General features: G+C 39.2%; 1 protein-coding gene and 2 long non-coding RNA genes across 5 annotated transcripts in view; 1 reads left to right on the forward strand and 2 right to left on the reverse strand.

The window, feature by feature from the left end:
• The window catches only part of LOC146556555 (uncharacterized), a 43,082-nt gene extending 22,944 nt beyond the window's left edge, over positions 1 to 20,138 (reverse strand). The window contains exons 1-2 of the long non-coding RNA XR_014888916.1: positions 19,608 to 20,138; positions 19,096 to 19,201 (exon numbers count right to left, since the gene is read on the reverse strand). This is a non-coding gene — a long non-coding RNA (uncharacterized LOC146556555). The remainder of the gene's footprint in view (positions 1 to 19,095; positions 19,202 to 19,607) is intronic.
• Positions 2,717 to 5,796, forward strand: LOC146556556 (uncharacterized). Of its 2 annotated transcripts, XR_014889017.1 has the most exons (5): positions 2,717 to 2,997; positions 3,450 to 3,485; positions 3,844 to 3,996; positions 4,361 to 4,451; positions 5,057 to 5,796. It is a non-coding gene; the product is annotated as an uncharacterized LOC146556556 (long non-coding RNA). The 2 variants fall into 2 exon arrangements; XR_014889016.1 differs by having other exon boundaries at positions 2,720 to 3,485.
• Positions 20,139 to 24,000: 3,862 nt separating the features above from the next.
• Positions 24,001 to 27,083, reverse strand: part of arhgef7a (Rho guanine nucleotide exchange factor (GEF) 7a) — a 40,693-nt gene continuing 37,610 nt past the window's right edge. For both annotated transcript variants that reach the window (XM_085248922.1, XM_085248923.1), the window contains exons 22-23: positions 25,015 to 25,069; positions 24,001 to 24,868 (exon numbers count right to left, since the gene is read on the reverse strand). In XM_085248922.1, coding sequence (XP_085105048.1) covers positions 24,746 to 24,868; positions 25,015 to 25,069 — 178 coding nt within the window. In that variant the 3' untranslated portion in view covers positions 24,001 to 24,745. The remainder of the gene's footprint in view (positions 24,869 to 25,014; positions 25,070 to 27,083) is intronic.

Genomic DNA, 27,083 nt, shown 5'->3' on the forward strand with positions numbered 1-27,083 from the left:
GTAACTAACCTCAACACTCTTCAGCCACATGTGCTAAGGTGCGTAGTGCTATGCTGACTCAATAACTGGAATATTCCAAACCTGCTCTGGCATTAACACCAACACAAACACTGTACACCAGGAGCTTCATGGTGTGGACTCGTAAGACTAAGCACCTGTATTCGGGCCTTACATCATCCAGAATAACAGGAACCATTGGAGGGAACTGTTTAAAGAAAACCACCACTGGATTCTGTAGCAGTGGAAACATGTTTTACAGAATGATGAATCATGTTTCTCTATCTGTAGACTGATATAGATGGGTTTTCGTGTATTGGGACCCAGCTGACTGCATTGGGGCAGCTGTAAAGTGTGGTGAAGGAGGTTTAATGCTATAGGACTGTTATTCAGGGGATGACTTGGGCCTTTAAGTTGGGCTGAAGAAAAATCTTATTGCTTCAGCACAGATTTTGTACGAATCTATGCTTCCAACTTAGTAGGAATACCTTGGGGAAGGCCCTTTTCTGTTTCAGCATGGCTGTGCCATAGTGCACATGGTTAGATGAGTTTGGTGTGAAAGAACCTGACTAGCCTACACTGAGCCCTAGTCTCAACCCCACTGAACACCATTGGGCTGAAATAGAAAAGATATTGTTAGCCCACAGAGACAAGATTTCTACAATCATGTAGAAATCTTTTCCAGAAGCGTGGAAGCTGTCATAGCTGTAAAAGAAGGACCAACTCTGTATTTCGCAGCAAAATATTAAGAAACTAAGTTTTAGAATGAGATGTTATAAAAGCCACTGTGTGTATAACATGTAGGTGACATAAATTTTATTGCCCACATAATGTCAGCAGTCCACGGTTAAGATCATATTGAAGGGTAGAAACCTGAAATTTGAACCCATAAGGTTCTGTATTTACATGGGCTGTTCTTGGAACTCTCTAATCACATCTTGAATTTTTGGAAGTTGTATTCTTGGAAGAATGCGTTCTGGTCACCTCAGAAGATGGGAGCCAAGGAGCCACTGCCCCAGAGCACTCTTACATCGCCTGCTCCACATAGTCAGATCTGTTTATTCAGATCCAAAAAATCTAAAGAGTCAAGCTTGGTTAAAATAAAAATGCGTTTGAAATTACCAGGAGAAATTACTTACCTCTGTAGCTGAAACCTTTTCTTTGGCCTTAGCTAATGCTTGCTAATGCATGCTTGCTGTTATTCATTTCAGTTGTGGAGTTCCTCAGTTGTGGTTCAATATCAGTATCAGTCATGATATCACCCACTACTGCTGTACAGATAACAGCAGTAGTGCTCTTTTTCCATGTCCAAGCAAAAAAGTTGCTCTCTCACGCTTTTCCAAAAATTGATCATTCCTGTCTGCTGGACAAGGTCATCCATGCATTTTTTTAACCCACTTTGACTATTGCAGTGTTGTACCTACATCAGTCAGAACTTATGTCAATGACGGCAGTTAATTAAGAACCCTGCACCGAGAAATATGAACATATTACTAAAGTTAAAGTTAAGTACATTGTGAATTGATTAAAATTTTTAATAATGCCTTTAAAAGCATAAAACGGTTGTATGATGAAGTACATTAAGGATTTATTAATCCCTTATTGTGGTTAAAGCACTGCAACTTAAGAAAACAGCAGCATGCAGAAAAACGTTAAAAAAGCACACAAAGCAGAGCTGAAGTTTTATTTCATTATGTTTTATTCAGCACAATGGAAAAATAAAAAAGCGTGACAGAAATTGAATAAAGCACAATGAAAGTCAAAAAAAAAAACTCTCAACAGAAGTGCTCCTGGGAAGAAAATAACGTGACAGAGCAGATGCAGAAGTGACACAAACCAAAGGTTTGCACTGAGATGGGCTTAAGAGAAGCGCACGACTGACCGGTGTTGTGAGGGGAAAATGGTGCAGGGTAATTAATCACATGATACATATAATACTGTGGATACATGTTTGGTGTTTTTTGTTTAACCTCGTTTTCTACGGCACCATCTTCGGGACAGCTGAACTGGTGTAGCATTGTTTAAATCTTTGCATTATTAGCTGGCATTGTGCTTCTGTACCTTTAACCTACCCACAAATTCGACTTCAATCACAGCATACTACTTGTTAGCATGTTTTCTGTTATGCTAACACATTGCATGTCACTGAATTTCATTGTGTTGGCTGCCACTTTCATCTGCAAGACAAAATTACATTGAGGGTGGTTGCTTAGGCAGTAAGCATTTATTTTTCAGCCACATGGTCAGAAGTTCACCTTGTGATCTGAACATATCCAGAACAAATTTTTTAAAATTTCACTTTGTTAAATAAAGTGAACCTGGCGCTCTTGCTCAATATTTTTTTTTTCTATTGGCCTATCGATTGGTTGAAAAGTAAGTATGATTTCAACTGAAAAAGATTTTTCTGTGGTTCCCTACATCCTGTAGGCTCTACTTTACACTAGTGTGGACATATTGTTGTCAGGGCAGTTGAAAAATTAGCTTACTGTGGATGCAGTCTGTAGTGCTCTCTTCCACTATCTCAAGCTGGCTATCCACCAGCCCTCAACTAAATCTCTCACAGCCTCTCCTGCCCTGGCCCTTGGGAGGATTCATGCAGACTAGTTGATGAAAATTCACTTAGTGGAGAACACAAACAAAGCTGTCAGTCTTTAGCTTGCCCATGGGATAGAAGACAGCTATCGGGGTGGGTGGGGGGCAGAGTGGCATACACTGAAAAAAAGGGACTGGCCATCTCTTGGATTTATGTAAGCATCTTGCATGTATTTAACACAATTGCCTCATGTTTTAAAGTTAAATGTAACTATATAGTGTAAAAACTACATGATATGCAGAAAGGGTGTATTAAATTGTTCATATCATGTTCAGGTGAAGTAAGTCAATAAGATAGCAACGTTAAATCTCATGAAACCACGCGTGATTTCATCTCGCGGGCTTTGGATCGTGGTTTAAAAAAGGCATCCATCTCAGTCAAGTCGAGCAGCCAACTCTACGTTTTTGGTATGTCTTGATTTTTTGAATTAATATTTACCATATTTCAGCCAAATGTAGTTAAACGTCTAGAGTGTCGCCATGTAACATGCTAAAAAAGAGCCGTTAGCTTATTTGCTGTTTTATCTGTTGTCAAAGAATTGGCGCTTTTTCATTTGAATTTGTCTTTGGCACAAGAGCCGTAATATCACATTAAACCTAATTACGAGGCACTCATAACATAATTTGGTTTTCTGTGTGAATAGATTTGCCAACTGACTCTTCAGTTACATTGTGTATTTACTGCACCATGGTGTTAGTGAGATTTTGGACATTGAACAGCTTTAGCTAATATCATCAGCGGCATTATGCTAGCTTACATCCCTACCCCTCCTGGCCTCACCTGCTGTCCTTTTGTTTTGTTTTTTTTTGTTTTTTTTTGCTGCACATTGAGAGACGACCTCTATTCTGCATTTCACCAGGAGTCAGCTGATGGATTGTGGGTTCAAGGTGTTATGGTAAGAAAGTATATTCTATTTTCGTTTCTGTAACTTAATTATAATGGGTTTTTTATAATTATTAGGTGCATGCATACTCACCCTATTAATACAACTGAGAAATCCAAAATCTGCCATAGGTTTAACTTATACCTGTATGTATTGCCAGAAAGGTGATTACTGGACTCGCATTAATGCACACTTGAACTGAAATGAGGTTGTAACTTGTGGGTTGTTGGGTTGCAAATCAGAAACAAACATCTTTGGATTTTTTTTAATCCCATAAGATCTGGAAACACAGTTTTTATTCAACAAAACATTACTGATTAACCAAGCACAGTGCCTGCTGTTATTTCAAAATAATTTTATGTCATTTCAGATAAAATGCAGCATTCCAGTGCATCCCAACCATGCCTTTACAGTCAAGGTTTCTGACGGAGCTGAGTTTCTCTCTGACAGTCTGCTGAAAGTGTTTGCAAAGTGATCGGGGGAACAGGGCACAAAGCTAAAGGATGTAGCTGCCATTATGACAGTAAGAACTTTAAAATTCTTTAACTACAAAGTGTATATGTATTGCATTAGGTCAGTAAAATTTTTATGCTACATCCATTGAAACAGTCAACTATTACCTGTGAGTAATGATTCCACTAAAAGGATGCCATAATTTTCGTCATGCATTTACTGGCCCACTGAGAAAAATTTATCTTTTTTTAAAAATAAATGTTCTGGAAACTATATATCCATAAAGTTGATGTCAAACAGGAACTTTTGATATTGCTTTGTAGATGCTGGTGTTGCATGTTGACTGGTTTAAAAAGTCAAGAGTTTTTGTCTGGGATCATTTTCTTCTGTGCTACTGAAAAGTTCACAAATCTCTGTTTTCTTTGTTATAATAGTCAAGGATGACATTAATGCTCGGAGTCCCTCATCAAAGTGCTCCGCATCTGTGTGAAAGACAATTGCAACATCTTGGTGCAGGAGTTCATGGTGAGTGTTTTATGAGTAGATTGTGGATTTGCAACCTTTAAAAATGCATTTAGTTATCCACTTGATCCTCATTGGACTGGTTAGGACCAGTAGTCCTCTTTAATAATTTGAAGTTCACATGAGGCCTGGTAGTGAACTCGGCCGCCGGCCCTTGAGGCCCCACCCCCACCCCTGTATTAGGGGTCACATCAGTGTGAAAAAACTTTAAATTTGTCATTCTAATGAACAAAGGAAAATCCCACCAGTATTTACATTAGCTTTTGTTTGAAAAAAAAAAAAAAAAAAGACCAACTGACCAACAGCTAACCAAATTGTGGGGCTGAAAGTCTAAATTCTAACATCTTCTGAGTGACATAGCCTGGATTTCTGATGGGCCGGTGTCTTTCTAACAAAAACTAATGTAAAGCATTTGAAATTATTATGTTTTTCACTCTCTCTTAGAAACTCTGTTAGACCATGAATGGCAGCATGGCAGGCCACTCTTTGGCTATAGCTATTTACTATGTTGCTTGCATTGGTTTAAATTACTCTAACATTAGAACTGGTAGATTCAAAAGAGATGAGTTTAAAAAGGAATCTTAAAGAAATGTTTTGTGTTTAACCAGGACTTGACTGAGGCCACTGCACAGATTGAGAAAACCACAATGAACATCTGTCTCCAGAGATGCGCCAGGCAATGACTTTTCTGATGTTGTTCTTCAAGATCTGGATAACGTGACCTTTGCAGTAGCCATGCTGTTTGGACCTTTTTTATTCCTTCAACATGAGTTACCCATCACAACTCTGCTACACTTTTGAGGTGATTCAATGGAGTTGGATGCAACTCAGCTCTCAAGAAAAGCTCACAACTAAGACAAAACTGCTCCTGCAACGAAGCTCACTGTTATGCATGTGAGGTGACCAGCTCTAGGTGAGAGGACATTTAAATCTCACACTTGTTCTGCTGCATTTTTGAAGCTCAATTCCAGGAACGGATCGCAGGGTTCATTTTTATATACTCTGCAACTGCCATGAGGACGAGCTGTTTTTTGTTGTTGTTTGTTTTTCCTTTTGCTCTGTACAAGTTCTGTTTGTCTGTTTGGCAGCATTTTTAAATTTCTCTTTGTATTTTTTCTTTCTTTTACTAGTGAAGAGATGTAGCGTGAACAGTTATACAGTCTAAATATCCCATATGGGTCGTGTGAAATGGTATTTTCAGTTTCATTCAGTTGAAGTAAAGAACGTTGAATATTTCTAAGTGTGCTGTTTTGAACCAAGATGTCACAGTATGATCAGTGCTGTAATTTTTGACAGTCACTGTATCAATGTTATTTTTGCGTCTCTTGAATAAAGTTTTTGACCTGCAAGTGCTAATTTCTTTAGTTATTGGGGTAAAATGGGTAGTGTTAATAGGAAGGTGTTTGCCAATTCAGTAACCTAATTTAATGTTAATGGAAACTAACATTACCTCAAATTGTTTAGTTATAATTGTTGTTTAACTGAATCTTGATGTCAGAGGCCTTAAATAGAATGTTTTGTATTGTTCTTTCCCAACATTTTTCAAAAGAAACAGTCTAATTTCTTTGCTGCGATTGATTCCAGAGAACACGGAAGAACTGACATTATTTAACTGTTGATTTATATAGATTCAGTAGAGGAGTAATGTCAGTTTAATTCTTTACCTACTGCAGTGAAATTAGACATGTTGTTTTGAAAGGTTACTGGTGGATGCCAGCAACCATCTTGGAAGAGAACAATACAATCTGTTATAAGGCCTCCATTTGAAAATTGTGTATTTGATACTAGAATATAATAGCAAAATGTAATTTGAAGATAACATGTAGTATTTAAGTGACCAAGTAGTATTGGGTAAAAGTTATTGAATCGTGTTGGGATAACGTGAGAAAATTGTGAAGGATTAAAATATTCCAAGAGCTCAAATTACTTCATCAAAACATGTTTAAGTCACATTTTATCAACACAAATTGCACAGGTTTATTGAATATGAATAAATTGTGTTAATTTAACTCAATTGTTTAAGTTGCTGCCAAAGCAAAACATCTGTGTGCAACAAATGTCCACCATTGAATTAAGTAAATCCAACAACAAATTTTACCTACTATAGTAGGTCTTAAACTGAAAATGAAGAAGACAAGAAAGAATAGATGATGGGTGCTGTTTTAGTTTAAAAGAATCTAAGACTAGAACCGTGCTATAAGGAAGGATTACAGCTGGTTGAAGGATTGTTATTATAATAATACATTTTACAACTGCTTAAACAATCATACTGTATATTTTCAAATTTAAATAGCCATTGAAGCTTCAGACATGACAATTTAAAAAAGAAAATAAAGAAATAAAATAAAATAAAATAAAATAATGATCCTTGATTTAGTAATTTTTGCACCTTGAGAGAAAGGGTTTACCTTGCCATCACCACCACTAACAAACACATTTTCACTAATTGTTTTGTAAAATAAAATGTATTTTTAAAATTCAAATTACCCAAATATTCGAAATATTTGTTTTTATAGTTTTATAAAAACTAGGAAAAGGCTCACACTGGAGAAACTGTAGCAAGCGATTATTCGTAATATTGTAATATTGTAATTTCCTCCTCTTCTTATACCCGTTATCTCTCTTTCATTGTCTGTTTGTACTTCTCCCCCAAAAACAACAACAAAAACAACAACAACAACAAAAACCTTCTGAAACAATTATTCAGGTTCTTACCAATTTATTAACTAACTATTTTAGCTCTAATCCACCCATTGCTAAATTTATGATGGAGATTTTTTTAACCATTCTGGCATTTATTTAGGCCAAATTATATGGAAGGGCTTACAATATTAGTCAGTAATGATGATGAAAACTTTATTAATGAGGATAAATAAATAAATAAATAAAAACCACTGGCGTGTTTCCCATAACTGAGACACGCAGCATCAAGTTATTGACTCTCTCCAGCTATTCTTGTACAATTCAATCATAGGTTCACTGCTGCAGAACAACAGGAGGCAGGAGCGGTTAATCATTTGTTCAGAAACTATATGTGTCAACACATGATGGCCGTTACTGGTCTGATCGTACTGTGACACCCATGACAGTAATTACTGAGCACACACATGGACACACACACACACAGCTGCCACTGACACGTAGGAAGCAAGTCTCCAACGGTCTATTGGCCTTCACGACCAGATGGTATTTCCCACTGGCTTTCCTCACACAATCACACACATATTTGTAGGCCACATTTATATTAGTGTATCCTATACACATTTGTTACAGAGTGCATAAGTCTTCAGTAGTATTATTACTCGCATAATATTCTGGGTTCAAGGACTTACTGCTCCTGCAAGACGCAGTCTACATCACCATGTTTAACAAGCGCTCAAACTGATCACGACTGCAGAAACCTTGACCTCCTCCATCTACAGTTACTGAACATAAAGCAAAATCTGAGCGCATCACAACTTTATTGATTTATATTATACCTCAATAAGGATGGGTCACGGAAGAATACCCGAAAGAAAACTACATAAACATGCTCAGCATTTAGGAGCAAGGTGAGAGGCGTCCCAGAGGAGAAAAGTTGAAAGAGAAATCGAGTACATGGTAAAAAAGAGAGAAGTACAAACAGACAATGAAGGAGAGATAACGGGTATAAGAAGAGGAGGAAACAATGAATATGGAAGTCTCCCAGGCTACAGGAGCAAAGTCACCCCCTCGGTATCCCCACTGGGGCCTTTAAGGGTCAGCTGAGAACTAAGAGGCACATTAGTGTCTACTACATTGCCTGTTGAGGTGACTGGAGGAAGGATGAGAGAAACACAGCCATGCTTGGTGAATTATACATACATTCCTCCCTCTGACACACACACACACATAAACACAGGTTACTCCGCACTCTCTCTTATGTCAACCCTTCTTCAAGCCGTTCTGAGTCTCCATCTTATTTTTTTGCTGACCTGTATGTGGAAGGGTTGACAGAGGTGAGCACACAATCTCCCAACGCCCAAACACAGAGAATTGGATCACCCCTAGGGTGACCTTCTTGGTGCAATGCCTTGCCTATCTGCACCCTGTGCTGTCTAGGGGACCATTTAGGGCAGACGTTGACCCCTATTTGGCCCCTGGGGTTCGTTGCTCCTCTGCTTCGGCTGCTGGGCAACATGACAACCTATACAAGACCCTGTCAAACACATGACTGACACATACCCGCCCATCTTCTCCACCAACATTCACACCCGCGCCAGCAAATTATCCCAAAACCCAGACAGATGACCATGTCTTGGCTCCCTATTTGCTCTCTTGTCATCTTCCATATGTTGCGCGCGCACACACACACATGCACGTGCACGAGCACACACAGGCACACACACACACACTCAGTTCTGTCCTGGGAACCACTGTGTCAACATAAAGCAGGTTTCATATTGCAGTAAAAGGAGATATGTGCTCATCAATAAACAGCTTATATGGTAAATAATTGCTATAAACAAATATCTTCAAATGTATATACTGTACAGAATCTGTAGGCATGATTTTTGTGACTGGAACTCTCCTTGTTTCTGCAGGTACTTGCAGTCTAAGCAATACTGCCCAGACATAAGGAGGCTTTGGTTGTTGGCAGGTAAACTGTCCACATAGTGACCCAAACAGCAGCAGCACATGTGTACATGAAAATCTCTGCAATTGCTTAACAATTATTTTTGCTTTTTATTAATTGTTTTAAATTGATTTGAATTCATAAATAAAGACATAAAGACACAAATAAGGTTAAGACAGACATCTGCCCCACAAAAACTGGCTTTTGCCCTTAAAGGCTAAGTCAGAAGAGTAGCTGCCGGTTCCCAGATTTCATGGAAACGAAACCAGAACAAATGCACTGTATGTTATTTAGTCCCTGTTACTTTTTCCATCCTCCTGAGATTGATTTTGTTAGTGTTGCAGGGCAGTCTGATCACGCACTGCTCTTCATAAACCACAATGCATCCCATGCCTTTGCTGTACCTGTGGTGGAGATTGGCACACACACACACACAAGCGCAAACAAATTGCACGCACACATACAGAAAAGCCATACACACAAACACAAAAAGAGGGTCCCCGCTGTGAGAAAAAGAGCTACAGTACTCCCTACATCAACAGTGGCCTAGATAAACACAATACACACAAAAGAGTCACCCCATGAAAATAACCCTCCATCTAAGCATCACTGCACTTATCTACTCATAAACATAGGGATAAATCAATTCAGTGAGAAACACATATTTTTTTCTCTCATTTGAAATTACAGCTGCGGGACCAAAGCTAGAATGATAGCATAGGTCAAATTCACTAACCTCTTCTCTCCATGGCAACAGTCTACCTCTTACAAAAAAAAGGCTTAGTGTGGTTTGTTGAAGTCACTGAGAGATGTTTTTTTTGTTCTTGTTGTTTTTTGGTGACATGCTTGTGTTATGAGAGTGTTGGTGTATCTTTGCCTGCTTTTCACAAGGACACAAGAATGCATACATGTGTATACATTTACATCTGTCTGTGTTTCAGTGTGCGTGTATGTGTGTGTGTGTGAAACGACAACCCCGTTATCACAGCGTCTGTATTAGCATCGCAACGTCTCACTGCTTTGTTTTACTCTGACCTGTATAATCAGTGTCACATTAGCAACACAACAAATCAAACGCTGCGAGTTTCCCCTGTGCAACCTTTCACACACATGCGCTCACGCACACACACTTACATGCACACCGCATGTCCTCCTTCATGCTCCCAGCTGGCCACCATACTGTGTCAAACAGATGTTAATTAATATGATAACTAATACTTATTACACAACGCTGAAAGCTCCAAAACTACTAATTAAATTTCTTCTTATTCAAAGCAAAAAAGATGAAATGGATGTAAAACAACTCTGCCCTCTGTTTATATGCAAGCTAATGCAGTTCATATCAGTGTAGGCGGTTAGGTTTTACTATATTTGAAGTGTAACAGCACGCTGACTTGAATCAACAAGGCAAGTTAAAAGTCTCTCAGACTATAGTATTCGCGTTAACTCGTGAATGAAAACAATTGTTGACACGTTATAAGATTATTAAATGTAATAAACTGGTAGTTATACTTTAGTAAATAATTATTTTAGTGTTAAACCGTATTGAAATTATAATAACAGGTAGTCATCAGTGATGTTGTAAGTTATGTCTTTTTTTTAACCAGATAAGATGTACTACTTATTTGCTCTTTAAAATAAGTATTATAAACATCGGTTGCAATTTCATATCCATCCCAATGTTCACATATGCTGGAGACTGTATTTATTAGTTATTTACAAAGTTTTATTTACGTATTTTGTAACTTTAACCCAGCTATCCAGATGATGTTCGAAGCTGGTTTGCTCAATAATAATTGGCCAGTGAGTCAAAACCGGTTTTTGTTTTATCAGTTATTAAAAGGCCAACTTTTAACAAAAGTCCACCATTAACATTTATGATAAAGCTCAATCCAACAATTAACTAGAAATGAAAGAATCAACCACCAGAAAAATCCTATTCCCAATATTTTGGTAATTAATTTACTGTCTGAGCTTCAAAATTATGAGAATTTGCTGCTTTTCTTGTCCGTACAATATTATTGTAAACTGATTATCGTTAGATTTCGGAGCGCTGGTTGAACAAAACTTACAATTGAATGAGAAGTGCTTTACCCAATCGTTTCTTTTTGTTTTGGTTGGTGTTTTTTTTGTTTTGTTTTTTACATTAGGTCTCAAACAACTTTTCACAAATACATTAGTAACAATGCAAAGATATGAAACAGGATACACATACTTAGAGATTCACCACCAAATCAGCAAATTAAAGGTTTCAGTATGTGTGTTTTGTAATTCAGTAAAAACTTGTATTTATAAATAAATATCGGCTGTGAGACTTGAAAATCACAGCTTTGAGTCTTTGGGTCCACAGTTTTGGGTGAACCAGATATTGTGATTATTTTATGGAAGACTAATATAAGAGCCCGTATTCATGAGCATGTGTAATTGTTTATACATGCCTTAAATCCTTTTCCTCAACCTTTCAGTATTTAGTACACAAAAGTATTCAGATATCAGTCAATAAATTATTAAACAACACTACTTACAAGCAAATGACATTTAGTTAAGTATGTATAAATTAATAATAATAAATATATTTTTTGCTTTTATTTTTGCTGTTGTCAATTTGCCCAGTTTAATAGGAAGCCAAGGCATTACAGATACTTTGATTTGGTATACAGCTACAGCTTTTATTTGTTTTCTTCTTCTCCTTTTAATAAGGGCTCTTTTCCTTATCGTTTTAACCAAAAATGTCAAAATGCAAAAGGAAGGATTCACTTAAACAAGGTTACTGAAGTATTAGGCAAAGTTTGGGATGGTGGAGAGTGAAAGTGATAGTATGATGTTCTTTCTCATGCTGAACGTGACTTTTAACACCAGCTGAAAAGAAAATGGAAAAAACAAAAAAATCCACTCCTGATGAAGACTATATTAAAAGCTCACTGACAAATTAATAAATGCAGGGGAGACAATTATTATTTTTAAAAGTGCATATTGGCTTTATCCACAGCAATGCAGATTCTTGTCCTGATTTCTTGATGCATGAGCAGGGAAGTCAGCATCTGCTCTGCTCCTTCTACTGTACACCCTCCAGCACTGAAAAAAGGGAGAAGAAAGAGGAAGAGAGGAAGGAAGAAACTGAGAAGAGGGGAGAAAAAAGAGGAAGAAAAGGAGAGAAGACAGACGGAGACAGATGGGCAAAAAGACAAGTGCGGAAAGACAGATGGGAAGAGGGAGCTGAAAGGAGAAGGAGAAGAGATAGAGGGATAGATTGAGCAAGGAAAAGGAGGCGTATTCTAGGAGATCCAGCTGACATTAGTGGGTGAGTTTATGAGATGTGATGATTAGCCAAATCCTGCTAATCAATGACACATTCACATGGGTTCCTGCTCTGTTGCTAAACACTAATTGGTCTATTCTGCAGCAAATAGGAAGATGCTGTTCCCCACTTCACTGTAAGCACTGCGAGCTGACACGGAGGGCACATATGGGGACACACACACATACACACACACACACTCGTGTCAAATGTTACTTGCATGCACATACTGTACATCTGTAGCGGATTTTGGTGCATAAAAGGTCAAATTGAGACTGATTAAATTTGAAAGTGGATGAGAAGCAGAGGATCATGCTTGACTCCCTCTAACAATAAGGAGAGAATGGGATCCTAGAGCGGCCCAGTTGAACCAGCAGAATGGGTGGGTGGGGGTCGGGGTGGGTGCCGGGAGGGGGGTGGCGGCTGGAGAAGGAGCCCTAAATTCAATTTCACTTTGTTGAGCATTTAGATAATGTCCCCTAATGTAATGTCGGGCTGTGAGTGGATCCACAGTATAGCCTCGGCGGTCATTAATCACAATGCAGCAGCAGCACCACCAATGTCTGAGGACGGGCACTGCAAGGACGGATGCAGGGAGTACACCTGCAGCTGTGTTGGAAGCAAAAACACCAAAATATTATATTTGATTATTTTTTCCAGTCGCCTTAGTTTTCGACTCAGCTGAACTTGAATTCCAAAATACGGCTTGTGCGCATTATCCATCGCTGTCAACTCAGAAATACAAGCAAGCTTAAGAAAAAAAGCTCTGCATAGATGTGTGGGGTTCACGCGTGTAACACACATGAACCGCATATGCTGCAAGTGTGTAACTACTGTATTGCACTACCTTATCACTGCAATTTGCTCTTGTGCACTTTCTTACACATTCTTCTGTTTAAGCCTGTCTGTAACTGTCTGATCGCCATTCAAACAGGATGATGTTCACGTTGATTTTTTAAACGTTTTCATATGTTTATGCTGGAGAACTTACTGAACATTGTTTTTAGCACAAGAGCCACTAGAAAATAGAGTTATGTTCCCTTGTGCATGACCAGAAAATACTGTGCTTGTTAAATTAAAGGAGACTCATATTTCTATCTAGTGATGCTTTTTTAAAGCGAATTGATTACTCAGGAAACAATCAATTCAGTTACTTGTCAGGTAAGAAGATGAGATATTCAGTAGTTCTAGTGCTTTTAAAAATACTTCCACAGTTTTATTTTTAATGTACTTCAATTTGCTTTAAATGGTAATTCATGGGGAAAAAAGCAGTTAGTAAAGGTCACTATAAGAACTTCTTCTTGGTTTAAAATACCCAGTTTTAATTAAGTTATGATGAACAAACATCTATATTCAGTAAAGAATCCCTCACCTCGGAGGATGAAGCTGTCTTAATGTCTGATATATTTTTATTCTCACACAAGCACAAACAGACAAACGTCGACACCCACGGCGTGATGAGTACCGTCGATGTGGGGTGTATTCCTCACTCGGTGAGTGCCAGTGGTTAACAGTGCTTTGCGTTGAAGAGGGGGACAAGAGGAGGGTTCACTCAAACACATGACTGCTACAACCTAAATATTAGTGCAGGGACTCTCCCTCTCTCCCTCTCTCTCCCTCTTTCTCTCTGAGTGCGCCTCAGTATGTGACGTGCATGTGTGCGTGTGTGTGTTGATGTAATTATGTGTAGAGGAGAGGCTGTTTGGGGTAAATAGAGTTGCAATTATTCTTTTAACCTGTTTGATTGTCAGTCCCACTAACACACGGGGCCAGGGAAAGATAGAAAACAGACAGAGAGAGAGAGACAGATAAGTACTGCATTTAGCGATAAACAGTGGCACACATTTAACTCACAGCTAAAAGGCCCCAAATTTCTCGATGACACGTATTAGCAGAAATGTGATTTTGTTTTTCCTTTGGAATAAAACAGCAGAGCGACGATTGTGTGCCTCCAACATAAAACATATATAATTTTCTAATTGTGTTGTGACCTCCCCGAACACAGTAAAAGCATGAAGCGATGAATGGATGGATTTATGCGTTCATATATTTTGTCACTCTTTTTTTTTCACCTTATTTCAAAGCAGCTTCAGATGTGCCAGGAGCGTTTAAAGGAGGTGCAAATATTTCTGCAATAAGTGATTTGATTGCTGCGTGTCATGACATGATAACGTGAACTGATTGAATTTGTGATACACTTGCTGCTGACAGCTGTTTGACTGAGCTGAAGTGTAATGCTCCATCAGCATCAAATGGAGTAACCCATTCAGCACCAATACTGGCGCATTAGAGAACAGGAAGTGCATTTTTATTTTCCCCTCAATACCTTCTAAATGGCCTCACAGCAAAGCGGATGACTGGGTTTTGAATGATTACATTTCTCCGGCAGCGATTTCAGGTGGCAGGGGAGTGTAATTCAGACCTTATTTTGAATATATGTACTCGCTACATTTAATGCAAATTATGTTACATTCAGTCACTAAATATATCAAATATAATCAATGACTTATTAATCATATCTTTTCAGATCTTCAGACTGCCAAAGTGTCAAAATAAAAGCACATAAATACGTATTAAATATGGGCTGCTCAATTTTCGATCAAATACTTTATATAGAAATATTTTCTCCTCCCACTCTCTCGTCATATTTTGCACACACACAGGCACACATACACACACACAACTAATAATGTTATCGGCTCAGATCACCAACTCAGCAGATCTCATCCACATGTCACCTGCAATAGCTCAACACATGCATGCACACACACAGATGCAGAGTTTTGTGCTCCTTGTCAATAGGACGTTAAGGGTTTTGGCACTAATGACCAGTGTAGAGATAAGAGAGGAGAGGTTAATGTGTTGCAGTGGGTGATCAAGATAAGACCGATCCCTTCAATCCTGCAGACAATGAGACAGTGAGAAAGGGAGAGAGGATTAAAAAAAACACAGGAGGAAAAATATCTACAGAAATACAAAGAAAAAAGAAAAAAGTGTGCTTGTTTTCTATAAGTTTCATTGTTGAGTGTAAAATTTTTGGGTTTTTTTTTTTAATTATTACGTTTTATGTATGAATAAGAGGATTCATGTCAATTTGGTCCATCAGTGTTTGTGCGCATAAATATGCACACAGCACACAGTAAAAACACTAAAGATGCAAACACATACAAACACTCAATAGCCACCACAACCAGCCAGTCCTGCCTTTCAGCGAACATGTTATCAGTGCAGCTCAAAAGACAAACCAAATATACGACCCTGTCTTGCATGCTAAATGGCTTTATTTGGAGGCTTTCTTTGCACCGGTTGAGATATGTGTGTTTACAAGTGAATACAGCTACTGTATTATGTGTGTGTACCTCTGGTGTTTTGTTTGTTCGGTCTATTCATAGCATCACAGGGTAGATACAGTTTATTGTGATTGCTAATAATTTAAGTAATTGCTCAGCACGTGTATCCACAAGCACACACACACACACACACACACACACACACACACACACACGCTTTCCTTCCTGTGAGTGAAAGTAACATAAAATGGCTGCCCACCCCCAACTCCCCCACCCCACCCCATCTGTGTGGCCGGCTGGGTCGGCTGACATTTGGACACTTGTCAATCATCTCTTTCAATAGCCAAGCGGCAGGAAAAATGAAGTCGGGGGGTCAGCAACTCAGTGTATCGCCATGGCAACAACTGCACTGAAGTTCATGTGCCTGCTGGGCCTGTAGTTCGAAGTGTGTGCAGCTCTATGCGTGTGAGTGTGTGTGAGAATGTCCATTTTTGTTTCGGTGTTGAGTGTGTGTGTGTGTGTGTGTGTGTGTGTGTGTGTGTGTGTGTGTGTGTGTGTGTGTGTGTGTGTGTGTGCGTGCCGTCTTCTGAGCCCAATTGTTCCCTATCAGCCGGAGGCAAATACTCCTCCCATTCTAGCTCTTCCACCTCTCACCTTGCAACCTCACATGCAGCTTTAGCCTTTTCTCCCTCCTTTCCCCTTTGCTCACACTTTTTTTTTCAAACTCTCTCCTCTAACCAGCAGGTCAAGGAACAAGGCCCTGCAGGAAGTACAGCATCCAAAAAAAAAAGAGCGAGTACTTAACCTTTCACCACCTCAGCCTTTCCCTCTTTTTTGCCCCTCTTTTGCCTCTTACCATTATCCTCTTCCTACTTCCTATGCCAGTGTGTGTTTCGCTGTGATCCTCTACTCACGCCCGCTCTAAATGCAATTGTTTTCTCATCCTCTATAGTTGTGCATTCATCTGCTTGTCAGTTTGGCCTTTGTTGTCGAGAGGGTGAGAAGCATGCATGTGTTATCCCATGTGGTTCACATGTGTAAGCGGGCCTGCGTATTCAGCCAAAGCACAAGAAAACAGAATGAGCGAGCGCGCAAGCACAACAAACTATGTGGAGTCTGCGCCACTGGAGGTCTGTTTATGGAATGAATGCAGAGGATAATTTGTGTTCTCAGCCAGGGAAAATAGCTCAGATTGAGCCTCAGAGGACAATCTACTGACCCGTTTACCGAACACTTATCGCAGAGAGGTTCACCAGCACTATTCATCCTTTTGGGGCTCCGACTGCCACACACACAAGCAAGCAGCTAGTCCCCTCCTATCTATCCAGACTTTAATGACAGCACGATGTGCAGAGACAGCAGCAACACAGAAATGAGTTCAATACAATGGTCCAACGGGCATGAAAACCTGTAGCTCTGGGGGAAAAAAACAAAAAAAACCCAACCTAATAAAAATTTACACTTACACTGTAGCTTCTGCCAGATTTTAAGGATTAGATAACATTTTAATTGGAGGGCTAAATGATAAACTTCTGCTACTTAACTGAATTTTTTATTGACACGTGTTGGAAAACAAAGCATGCATGAACCACACAGGTTTGCTCAAAGTATTTAAATTTATCGCCCCTCTTACTGAACATAGCAATTTTTATGAGTAAAATCTGCCGGTAATAGCCATTTGATGTGGATTTACATGCTCCATTACCCCAATGCACCAACACTGCCAGAATCATTAAACACACACATACACACAGAGCTGCAATACGTAATATAGACACCAACATTGCTCCATCCAAAGGTCCCCCTAACAATATGCACACACACACACACACTTGGTCCAACACTCTCCTCTTTCCAGTTCCATCAATGGACAAGGCCTGACTGGAATTGTGTAATTCTCTGGGATAATTCATGGATAATTTTGGGATAATCTCCAGCAAACCATTCGCAGCGGTGCCACCCAGTTTGCCCGTTGCCTGATTACCAGGCACCAAATGCCAGCCACTTGTAGTGACCAACACCGCCAACAACCACTCTGATGCATGCAAATAAACAAAACAAACAAGGACCTCCAGCAGGGAAACATCCAGCTCGGCTTGCACAGATATTCAACAAACACTGCAGGTTATCACAAGCACACATACACACACATTTGCATACACACACTCATACACACGAAAGACAGGGCAAACAAACCAAAAAACACAACAATGTGAAGACATCTTGTTATATGCAAAAGCATGCGTGTTGAGAGCAAATCCAGCACCGACACACTCACGCACACAGAGACACACACACACTCACAAATAGGAGAACATATGCACACATACGGCCGAGAGGTTTTTCATTAGGTGTGATTGCCATCTCGTGGCAGGAGTAACCATATGATTAAAAATAAATGCAGCACATGATCTTCACTGTGACATGCAATTAAATGATCAGCGTTATGTCTTCTCATTTTGCACTGAAAGGCAAAAAGCACCTGCTGAAATCTATCTTAAAGAAGTGTTATGATTTAAAACCTTTAAAAAAACAAGGTATACGAGCACCTGTTTACTGTTGCACATAATGTCACATTTATGGTTTTATAAATCTATAACATTTTTGCGTAAATACACACACACTGAGGCAAATAACAGAGAAAATCTTTGAGCACAGAACCTCAGGAGGCTTATGCTGGATGTCTTCTGCAGGAGGGCTACAGTGCTGGTGTATAGCTTGTTAAATACTGACATCTAGTGGCTCAAAGCAAAAACTTAGGTGCCTTAGGGATTGAAGTGCACGTGTTGGTCAAATGAAATATCACCACCTCTTGGCTAATACACCTGCATAACCAAAACAAGAAGAAAGCCTAATATATTTAAGCAATTACAGCAATTATCCAGATATTTCATGCAAATCATTTTCCCCTCACTAATATTTTAAATTCCTTGAGTTATTTCCACAGCACTCGTTTGGCGTGAAATAGCAGGTAGAGGTGTTTGCATGCACCTAAACAGAGCAGAGCCTTCTTGGTAATTATGACTAACAACAGTATTTACCTAACACCATGGCTCGTTATTTAACATTTTGCTTTCCAATGAAAGAATCCATCCATCAGTGAGACAGAGGGCTTCACACTCGGACACACACACACTTACATGCACACATCAAGTCCTCTTGATGTGCAGTTATGTGCAAACTTGCACACTAAAAGTAAAAACACAAACATTCCGTTAAAATGTAAAAAGCTCATCGCTCTGTCCATTTGATATTTACACCTGTGGACAAGTTTTTGCACAGTGTGTCCACAAAAACTTTTTTTTGCGTGGACCACAACTCCTGTATGTGGGTTACACCTCACAGGTGACACTGCACTTGTTGCACAAAAAAGTGTAAGAGCATGCAAACAGCCCTGACTCCCCCACACACACACACACACGCAAACTCAGTCAATCTATTTAGTACCATTTGAGATTTACTCACTGTTAATTCAAAGCTCTCGCTCTCGGTGTTCACAGTTTGGGTTTTGAATTTGGGTCCTCAAAATCCTCTCCCTCCACTTCCACGAAACTCTGTCCAGCATATACCACTTTAGAAGAAGAAGAAGGAGGAGGAGGAGGGAAAAAAGAAAATTAGAAGCACAGCTGGCAGCACTTTTTGTTTCCCAAAGCTTCCAGAGGAATGGATGTTTCCAGTCACTTTGTAAAAATCACTCCATCAATGGTAACAAGCCCGTTTACATGAACCAAGCAGCTGCTCAGATCACATACAGGAAGCAGGGTCCCTTCAGTCAGCCTGTCACTCCACTCGCACTAAGTCCAGCACTTTTTTTCTCTTTTTTTTGGTCCTGCTGTTTGAGATGACACTTCTTTAGGGATGTGCAGCCTAAGCTGGAGATCATCGCACAGACGCAGCTTTGACCTGTGCGATTACAGATGATGACAGAGAGCAATAATCTGCGTGGACTGATGCATCAGAGTGTCAAGAAAGCTCACCTGCTCTCCTCAGCCACACTCCTGTCTCCGGGCAGTAAAAGCCCTCCTGTCATGTTTACACCAGCGCAGGCACACCGGTCTCCTCTCTCCTCTCTCTTGTCAGACATTGACTGTGGGGTTTTTTTTCTTTTTCCACTGCTCTGTCTCTGCACTTGACCAATCCACTCTATCAGCTCCACCACTCTCAACACCACACAGATTTGCACTGTGCAACCTTTTCCATTTTCTATGATACTTTCACTCACTTGCCTTCTCCCCCCACTGCTGCCAAACCAGTCACCTGTAGACTCAGAGGTACTCAAAACCATTTCCCAATCTCCCGCCCTCCTCGCCTCATTCTTATCTTGTCTATCTCTCCTACTCCTATTTTCACCTTCCTCACTCCCACTCACTTTTCACTCCTACCCACTTTCAGTCCTTTCCCTTCCTCTAATAAATCCTCTGCCTCTACCCAACTATTACAAATTTTCTCTGACCCACTATTTGCTATTAGCCCCTCGTCTTCCTCCTCCCCTTCTTCTTATCCCTTCACTCTCCATCGCTGTCTCTGCCTATCCTCCTTATATATCCTCAGCCTTCGCTTTGCTTTCTCCCCATCTCCAGCGGCATGAATATATTATTATCTACACAATGGGGCCCTGCTTATTGTTTATGAATTACCAGCCTTGCGGCCAAACAAAGCCTATTTTCATAAGAAACCTCCATTTCATTTCAGCTCCAATTAGATTGGGGGCTAAAGAATAGGAGTCCTCAGGCCTCAGCCCCTAAGGATGGCAGGTCCATTCAGCTTCATTCAATGGGGCCTTATTGCTTTCCCATACAAAAGAGCACGTGGATGGGCTTTCAGACTGAAACACCAACCAAAAATGACTGGGAGACAGTACTGTACAATAACAAATCTTTAAAGAAAGGACACTGAGCGCTTATCCTCCCATCCATCAATTCATCCCTCACTCTTCGCTTTCTTCTTCTCCTCTGTTCGTATATTGTAAGACCTGGACATTAATGACAGACAGTTGAAAGAGAAAGGGAGTGAAAGAAAGAGAAGAAGAAAGAGGCAAAGCAGCTCAGTTTTTCACAATACATGTCAAGTCTAAATGATCACTGGCTGCTGAATAGACAGAGGGAAGGGAAAAGAAATGAGTCGTGTGTGTGTATGTATGTGTGTGTGTACAGCTGATTGATTCTCTGCTTTGAAAAGAGGGAGAAAAAAGAGTGAAGGAAAGAGAGAGGAAGACCTTGGTGCTTTTTTTTTCCTGAGCTCCACAATAGTCGGGGGGTCTGAGCTGTATTGTGGAGCAGCCACAGTGACAAGCTGTCACTCCATCCTGGTTGGAAGAAAGAGTCAGAGAGTGAAGAGGGGCTGGGGCAGGTCAGAACCCCGATAATATGCGTCTGCCTCCTTATTTCTAAAGTTTCTCACCCACCAGACACTTGACAGGAAGAAGGCGGCTCTCAAGTGTTCCCCGGGAAAGTTGAAGGACAAATAAAAGCAAGCTGGAGCCCAAATGTTAGCTGCAATGTGTACTTATGTACCTTTATGGGCAACATCATGCTCAGAGTGCCAGGTAAACTTCCCAGCAGTAAGGCAATGGCTCTTTTCATGAGCCAGTTCATTATTTAGGATAGAGAGGCAGCCAAACACTTTCAGGGAGTCATGCCAGCAAGGTCAGAGTGTGGCAGTGCTGGCCTGGCTTTATCTGCCGAGATCTGCCTCACAGGATGAATGCGAATTGTGCCTTTGTTCCTATGAAGGAATATTCAACATGAAACAAAAGGCTGCCGTTTTCATTACAACAGAGTGGACAAGGTGAGAGTCACAGTGAAAAGGTTGACATCTGCGCTTATTCATCCAACAACAGCCGGATGAGATCTTCTCCACCCTACAAAGCTTGTCGCGATTACCAGAGTGCACAATAGAATTCAATAGACTGGATTTTTTAAAAAGAGCTAGAATACACACAGACCACTATGATATCATGGTATTGCATGTAAATAGTCAAGCACTTTGGCCATCAGTTTTTCATGCCAAACTTACCTTTACTGTGTTAAACAAGGCAAGAGGTTAAGGTGATAGGGCACTTTTTAATGTGTGCAATAAACAGTGAAAGGCTGGGGGAGAAAAATAGATATAGGCTGGTATAAGGCCTATTTTTTCAATTTAATATTGCATTGCTTCCAAAAAGCAATGGCAGAGTTGATATCTCTCCTACCTTGCTTTCATTCTCAGCTAACCCTCCTCCTTCTACCTCGTGGATCTGTTTGGAATATCATTCACTCGCAAAGTTCTCCCAAAACATGGGGGGATACACAAAACTGGTGTCAAAGTTCATAGAATGGGCTTGGTACCTAACAATTTGTGTTGAAAATGCGAATCAGTGATCGTTACTTACCTTCAGTTATTGTGGTGCTGCTCTTTCATTCAATAAGCAATCCAGTGTATTGGTGAGTGGCTACACAGGCCTCCTTCAGAACCTCCTCGGCTGTGTCTATTAGGAGCACTATTTTACCCACGGGTATATCCAAGTAACAATGTTGTCGAGCATTGGCGGGCTTCATAACTGCTGGAGAGTTCCAGGAAGTGTGGTCTGACTTCATGAAATATATAAAGCACATACAAGAAAGATGCCTTTTCGATCCTTTCCCATTTCTGACTCCACAAAGTTCTGTAAAACCCCTTACGTATTTTTGTTTTTATTGTTTCACATTGTCTCGCTGCCAGTGTTTGTGATTTCTTTTCTCTAATTGCCTACACTGAAAATATTTTCAGTAGGTCTTAGCTTGTGCTCTGTTGTGAAAATTGAAAACTTACAAATAAATAAATAACTAATAAGGCCTAGCAGCCATTGTTAGGCACCCTCCGGCCAAGTGAAGAATGACATCTGAATAAGATGAATTAATTCACTCATGTGTAGCAGCAGGACCGGGCGTATGGCTTTATTGCCCCTTACTTCACAGTTTTGGCTGCTTTTGGTTATTTTCATTCCCGTTGGCTTCATCTCCAGCTCCAATGGAACCCAGTTTAGCCCAGAGTCTTTATTCTCAGCACTAAACAGCAAAACAAAACAAAAACAGCAAAATCCAGATGTTTCCCTGTGGAGAAACTTCAGAAACCAGAGCTATATATTGAGCAAGTTGAATTTAACCCCGGTCCAGATATTTGACATATAAATGAGAGGTAGACAAGTCAGCGAGCTTTTTCTACTGTCATCAAAGGTAAACACAGAGAGCCAAATATTTCATCGGTGCTTATTACAGCTCAGTAATATTGTGGTAATAGTGGTAATAAAGTGGTGATAATATGGAAATTTCAAGTTATTACTACAGTATTACCAAAGTATTAACTAATCCTATGAGACAAAACCAGTTACAGTAATAGCATAGTATATTGTATACACTCTACTGATAAACTGCTTGTAATAAATCCATAAAAATCTCTGCATTAAAATGTTTATATACTGACTTTTAAGAAGAACAGTAACAGGGTTGTGGTTGTTGTTATAAAATGTAATATTGTTTAATTACATGTTATTGTTTAGTACCTAATATACTAAAGCACAAAAGGAAAGAATATAGTGGTTTATAATGGTTTAGGCACATATTTGTGTTCATGATATTAGTGTTTGGCCTGTTATTAGCCAATTAGATACATTTCAATCTAATATTACTCAGCTACAGTCACTGTTAAATCTCACAAGCCCATATTTTAGTAACGATATACTATAGAAAACATACTGTTTCATTCAGTCTACTAAATTTCAGTGGAAACCACTGTTCTTTTAAACACTAGAATTATTTACTTCACATTTTCAGGTGAAGATGTTTTATCAGAAACTAAACAACATTTAACCAAAGTAGAGCTTAAAATAATAACTTGTTAAGTCTGTGGACTTTTGAAAAATTATTTATATATAAATTACTTCATCTACCACTGGAAAAAGTTTTTAGACAGGTATACTCTTTGGTGAGAGTCATTTTTTGACTTAACTTGTTGTGATTTTCTTGGGATAGAAATAAGTTCTGCTCGTAGCATCATGTAATTATTGGTTCTCAAACCTGTTGAAATATGGCGAGATTCCCAAAAAGGCTTCAAACCAGCACCTATCCACAGCCTCTGTGCATAGGTGCTGAAAAGAAATAATGAAGTAGTCACACAAAGGCGTATAAGCTGATTTTGTGGTTTTCTATGTCACCTAAAGCTTTCAGGCAAGTTAAATATAAACTAAAAGTTTAATAGTAAAATTTTGAATTTAAATATTGGTATTCTTATTAGGTTTCCTGACAGACATGTATTAATCCCAGCGGGCACACAAGTGCGAGCGCGTGTGTGTATATATTCCTTCCATAATACTAAATGGGGATGGTGCAGATTTAGTAGCGGCATTCAAAAGCATACCTCAAAAAACACATTTATTTATCCCAACGGGCAAAGGCTCATCTTTTAGCAGTATTTACAATATACAGTACAACATTAATATCTGTACAGTTCCCTTAGGAAAAATGAAAAAGTAAAGTTGTCAAACAAAAACAAAAGAAAAAAATGGATTAAAAACAGACATAAAGGAGTTTCCTGGCACAAGCTTTGCTAAAGGTTAAAAACATCAGGCTTAGCCTGAGTCTGAGGAGGATACCCTGCAAAAAAATCATTTCATAAAAAATTAAATAAAGAGGTTATGAAATGGCTTTGTTCAAGTTAAGACTTGTCAAAGCCTTTGGACCATTAACACCATTAAAGTACCATTCTGTACAGTGGATAGTTGTGCCGTTAAATGATTGTAAACAGACGGAGAGGAACTCTCTCCAGTTATCCTCCAGCTTCGTGAACACAGCCACAGACATTGATGCTGGATGGTTCAGTACAGTCATGCTTGCTTAGTGATCAAGGAATGTTATTTTGGGACAGATGGTCGAGGAAGTTTAACAAGTCATCTCAATAAGGCCTGTCTATTAAGCTGAATGGCACTTAAAGTGCACTGGTGGATCCATCTCAAACAAGCCCACATTTACTTGCCTTAAGATGGACATTTACCTTCACGCAACTGAGCTTAATTCATGTCTTTCAAACAGTGCAATCAAGTCCACAGGTACTGTACAAGTTCTTTCTTTCTACAAGCTTCACATGGGTGTTAACTTGAGCCTCACAGGTTTGTCTCATCCCACGCTGGGTCATTAATGCTCTTCAGAACGTTTCTAACAACTTTTTCTAGATCCTTCCGTGCTCGCTGCTCTTCCTCCAGTGACCTCTTCATCTTCTTGTTATCCTGTGTTGGAAAACAATCATGAAATACATTTTAAAACAAATCTGAAGATGACATTTAGTCACTCAGCCTTTAAAATTATCCAGTTTTGACATCTATAATTTTATAAACACAGTATCATGAGTTACCCAACAAACATCCAACATCACCTGTTTCAGCTCTTGAACCTCATCCCTCAGGGCATATACCACGTCCACCAGGCTCCTATTTAAAAATAAATAAATAAAATTTTAAAAATAATTATAGAAATTAATAAAAATATTTACAACAAACGCACTTAGAGAGCGCAACTTCCCCCAAAGTGCAAGAGACTTTGATGTTTTGTGATTTTTTTTAATTTTTTTTTTAGATGTGGAAGGCCTGCTAAGGCATCATTGTGAGGTGGTAGGGCGAAGTACTTGAAAAAAAAACAAAGCAAAAAAACAATGGTGCTAACAATGAGTCATAGACAATTGTATTGTAGTTTTAAGATGAAGCATTACTGATTTTCACATTTTGTCTGACCTTGACAAAATTTTCACCCAAATTAAATCAACTCAAGCTGTTGTTGTTATCTACCATCACACAAAATTTGAAAATGATATCTCTAAAACTGCTAACAAACAGTCAAAAAAAAAGACAAAACAACACCAACAGTTTATTTTTCCTACAAGGAAGGCTGACACATAGGGCTGGGCGATATGGCGTAAAATCCATATCACAGTATATATCACGATATATTCTTTTCTTCCGTATTTTAGCACTATAAAGGCGCACTTAAAATCCTTTAATTTTCTCAAAAATTGACAGTGCGCCTTATAATCCAGTGTGCCTTATGTATGAATTCTGGTTGTGCTTAATGACCTCGAACCGATTTTATGTGGAACACGGCGCTCAAAAATCTGTCAAAATGTTTTAGTACGACTTTGGTAAGCTATGAAGCCGCACCGCTTGGTGTGATTGTCAGAGCATTACGGCTAGTGATGGTAAATTCGATGATTTTTACTGAATCGAGTTTGAATGAGTCACTCACCAAAATGAATCGGGTTTTTTGAGTCATTTGAGTCACTAAGTCAGTTGCCCAGAGAGTGCAAAAAATTTACATTTTCACTCAAACTTACTTTGTTTCTCTTTTCATGTATATCCTACGACTAAGATGAGTGATTAAAAAAGAAAAACAACTATTTTTATAGAGCAAAAAAGAGCAAAAAAATTACGATTTCTAAAGGGAAAATTCATTTTATTTATTGTTATTTTATTTTATTAGTATTTTGCTCAAATGTGTCAAATATATATTTTCTCATCTAAATGTCCACTGAGCTGCAAGCCAGAGGGCGGTAATGTGCCTTAACATTGGTTTCCAACCAAGAAGAAGAAGAAGAAGCTGTGAGCCAGGAGGGAGGGGGTGAGTGAATGATTCCTTTATGCTACAATTCAGCACAGCAAGGGAGGGGGTGAGTGATTCGTTCATGCTACGATTCAGCACAGGAAAAGAGGGGGTGAGTGAGTGATTCGCTTACGCTATGATTCCGCACAGGAAGGGTCAGGGTGAGTAACTCAAATGTGCTGTTGGCATGTTAGCAGAGCGATGCTACTGTGAACTGAGGAGCTATTGTCTTGATGTGAGCTTTCTACTCAGGGCTTTTTTTCCCAGTTCAGAGCAGAGCAGTTCAGTTAAGAAACTGGCTGTTGTTTCTTCCCCCATAATTGTAATTATAAGGTAGATAAATTTCTGCTAGTGAAATTAGTTTGCTAACAGCAACAGGGATGAGTCAGTGAATGAGACAGTTGGGCTTGTGAATCATGATTCACGAGTCAGTAAAGTGATTCTCAAGTATTGAACGATTCGTTCATGATTTGCACATCACTAATTACGGCTACTAGGGCTGGGTATCGTCACTGATTTCTAGAATCGATTCAATTCCGATTCACAAGGTCCCGAATCGATTCGATCCACGATTCGATTTAATTCGATTTAATTCGATTTAATTCGATTTAATTCGATTCGATTCGATTTAAATCTGGGAAATTTTGACAGTCAGAAATATTATAATTCAGATCAGTACATTTACATATTTTTGTATCAATAAAAAGGAAGCTGACACTCGCAAGACTTTATCAAAGGTGTGAGCGTCACAGCAGATGCTTTTGTGTCAAAGTAGCTGAAGATAAAACACAGAAAAACATGAAGGTGATTTTCCTGGCCTGGGATTTTATAAAAATATTCTGCAGTACATCA

Source organism: Mchenga conophoros, linkage group LG16 (assembly GCF_057382185.1).
Source record: "Mchenga conophoros isolate Kocher_MC1m ecotype Shallow Benthic linkage group LG16, M_conophoros_male_GT1.1, whole genome shotgun sequence".
Taxonomy (NCBI): domain Eukaryota; kingdom Metazoa; phylum Chordata; class Actinopteri; order Cichliformes; family Cichlidae; genus Mchenga; species Mchenga conophoros.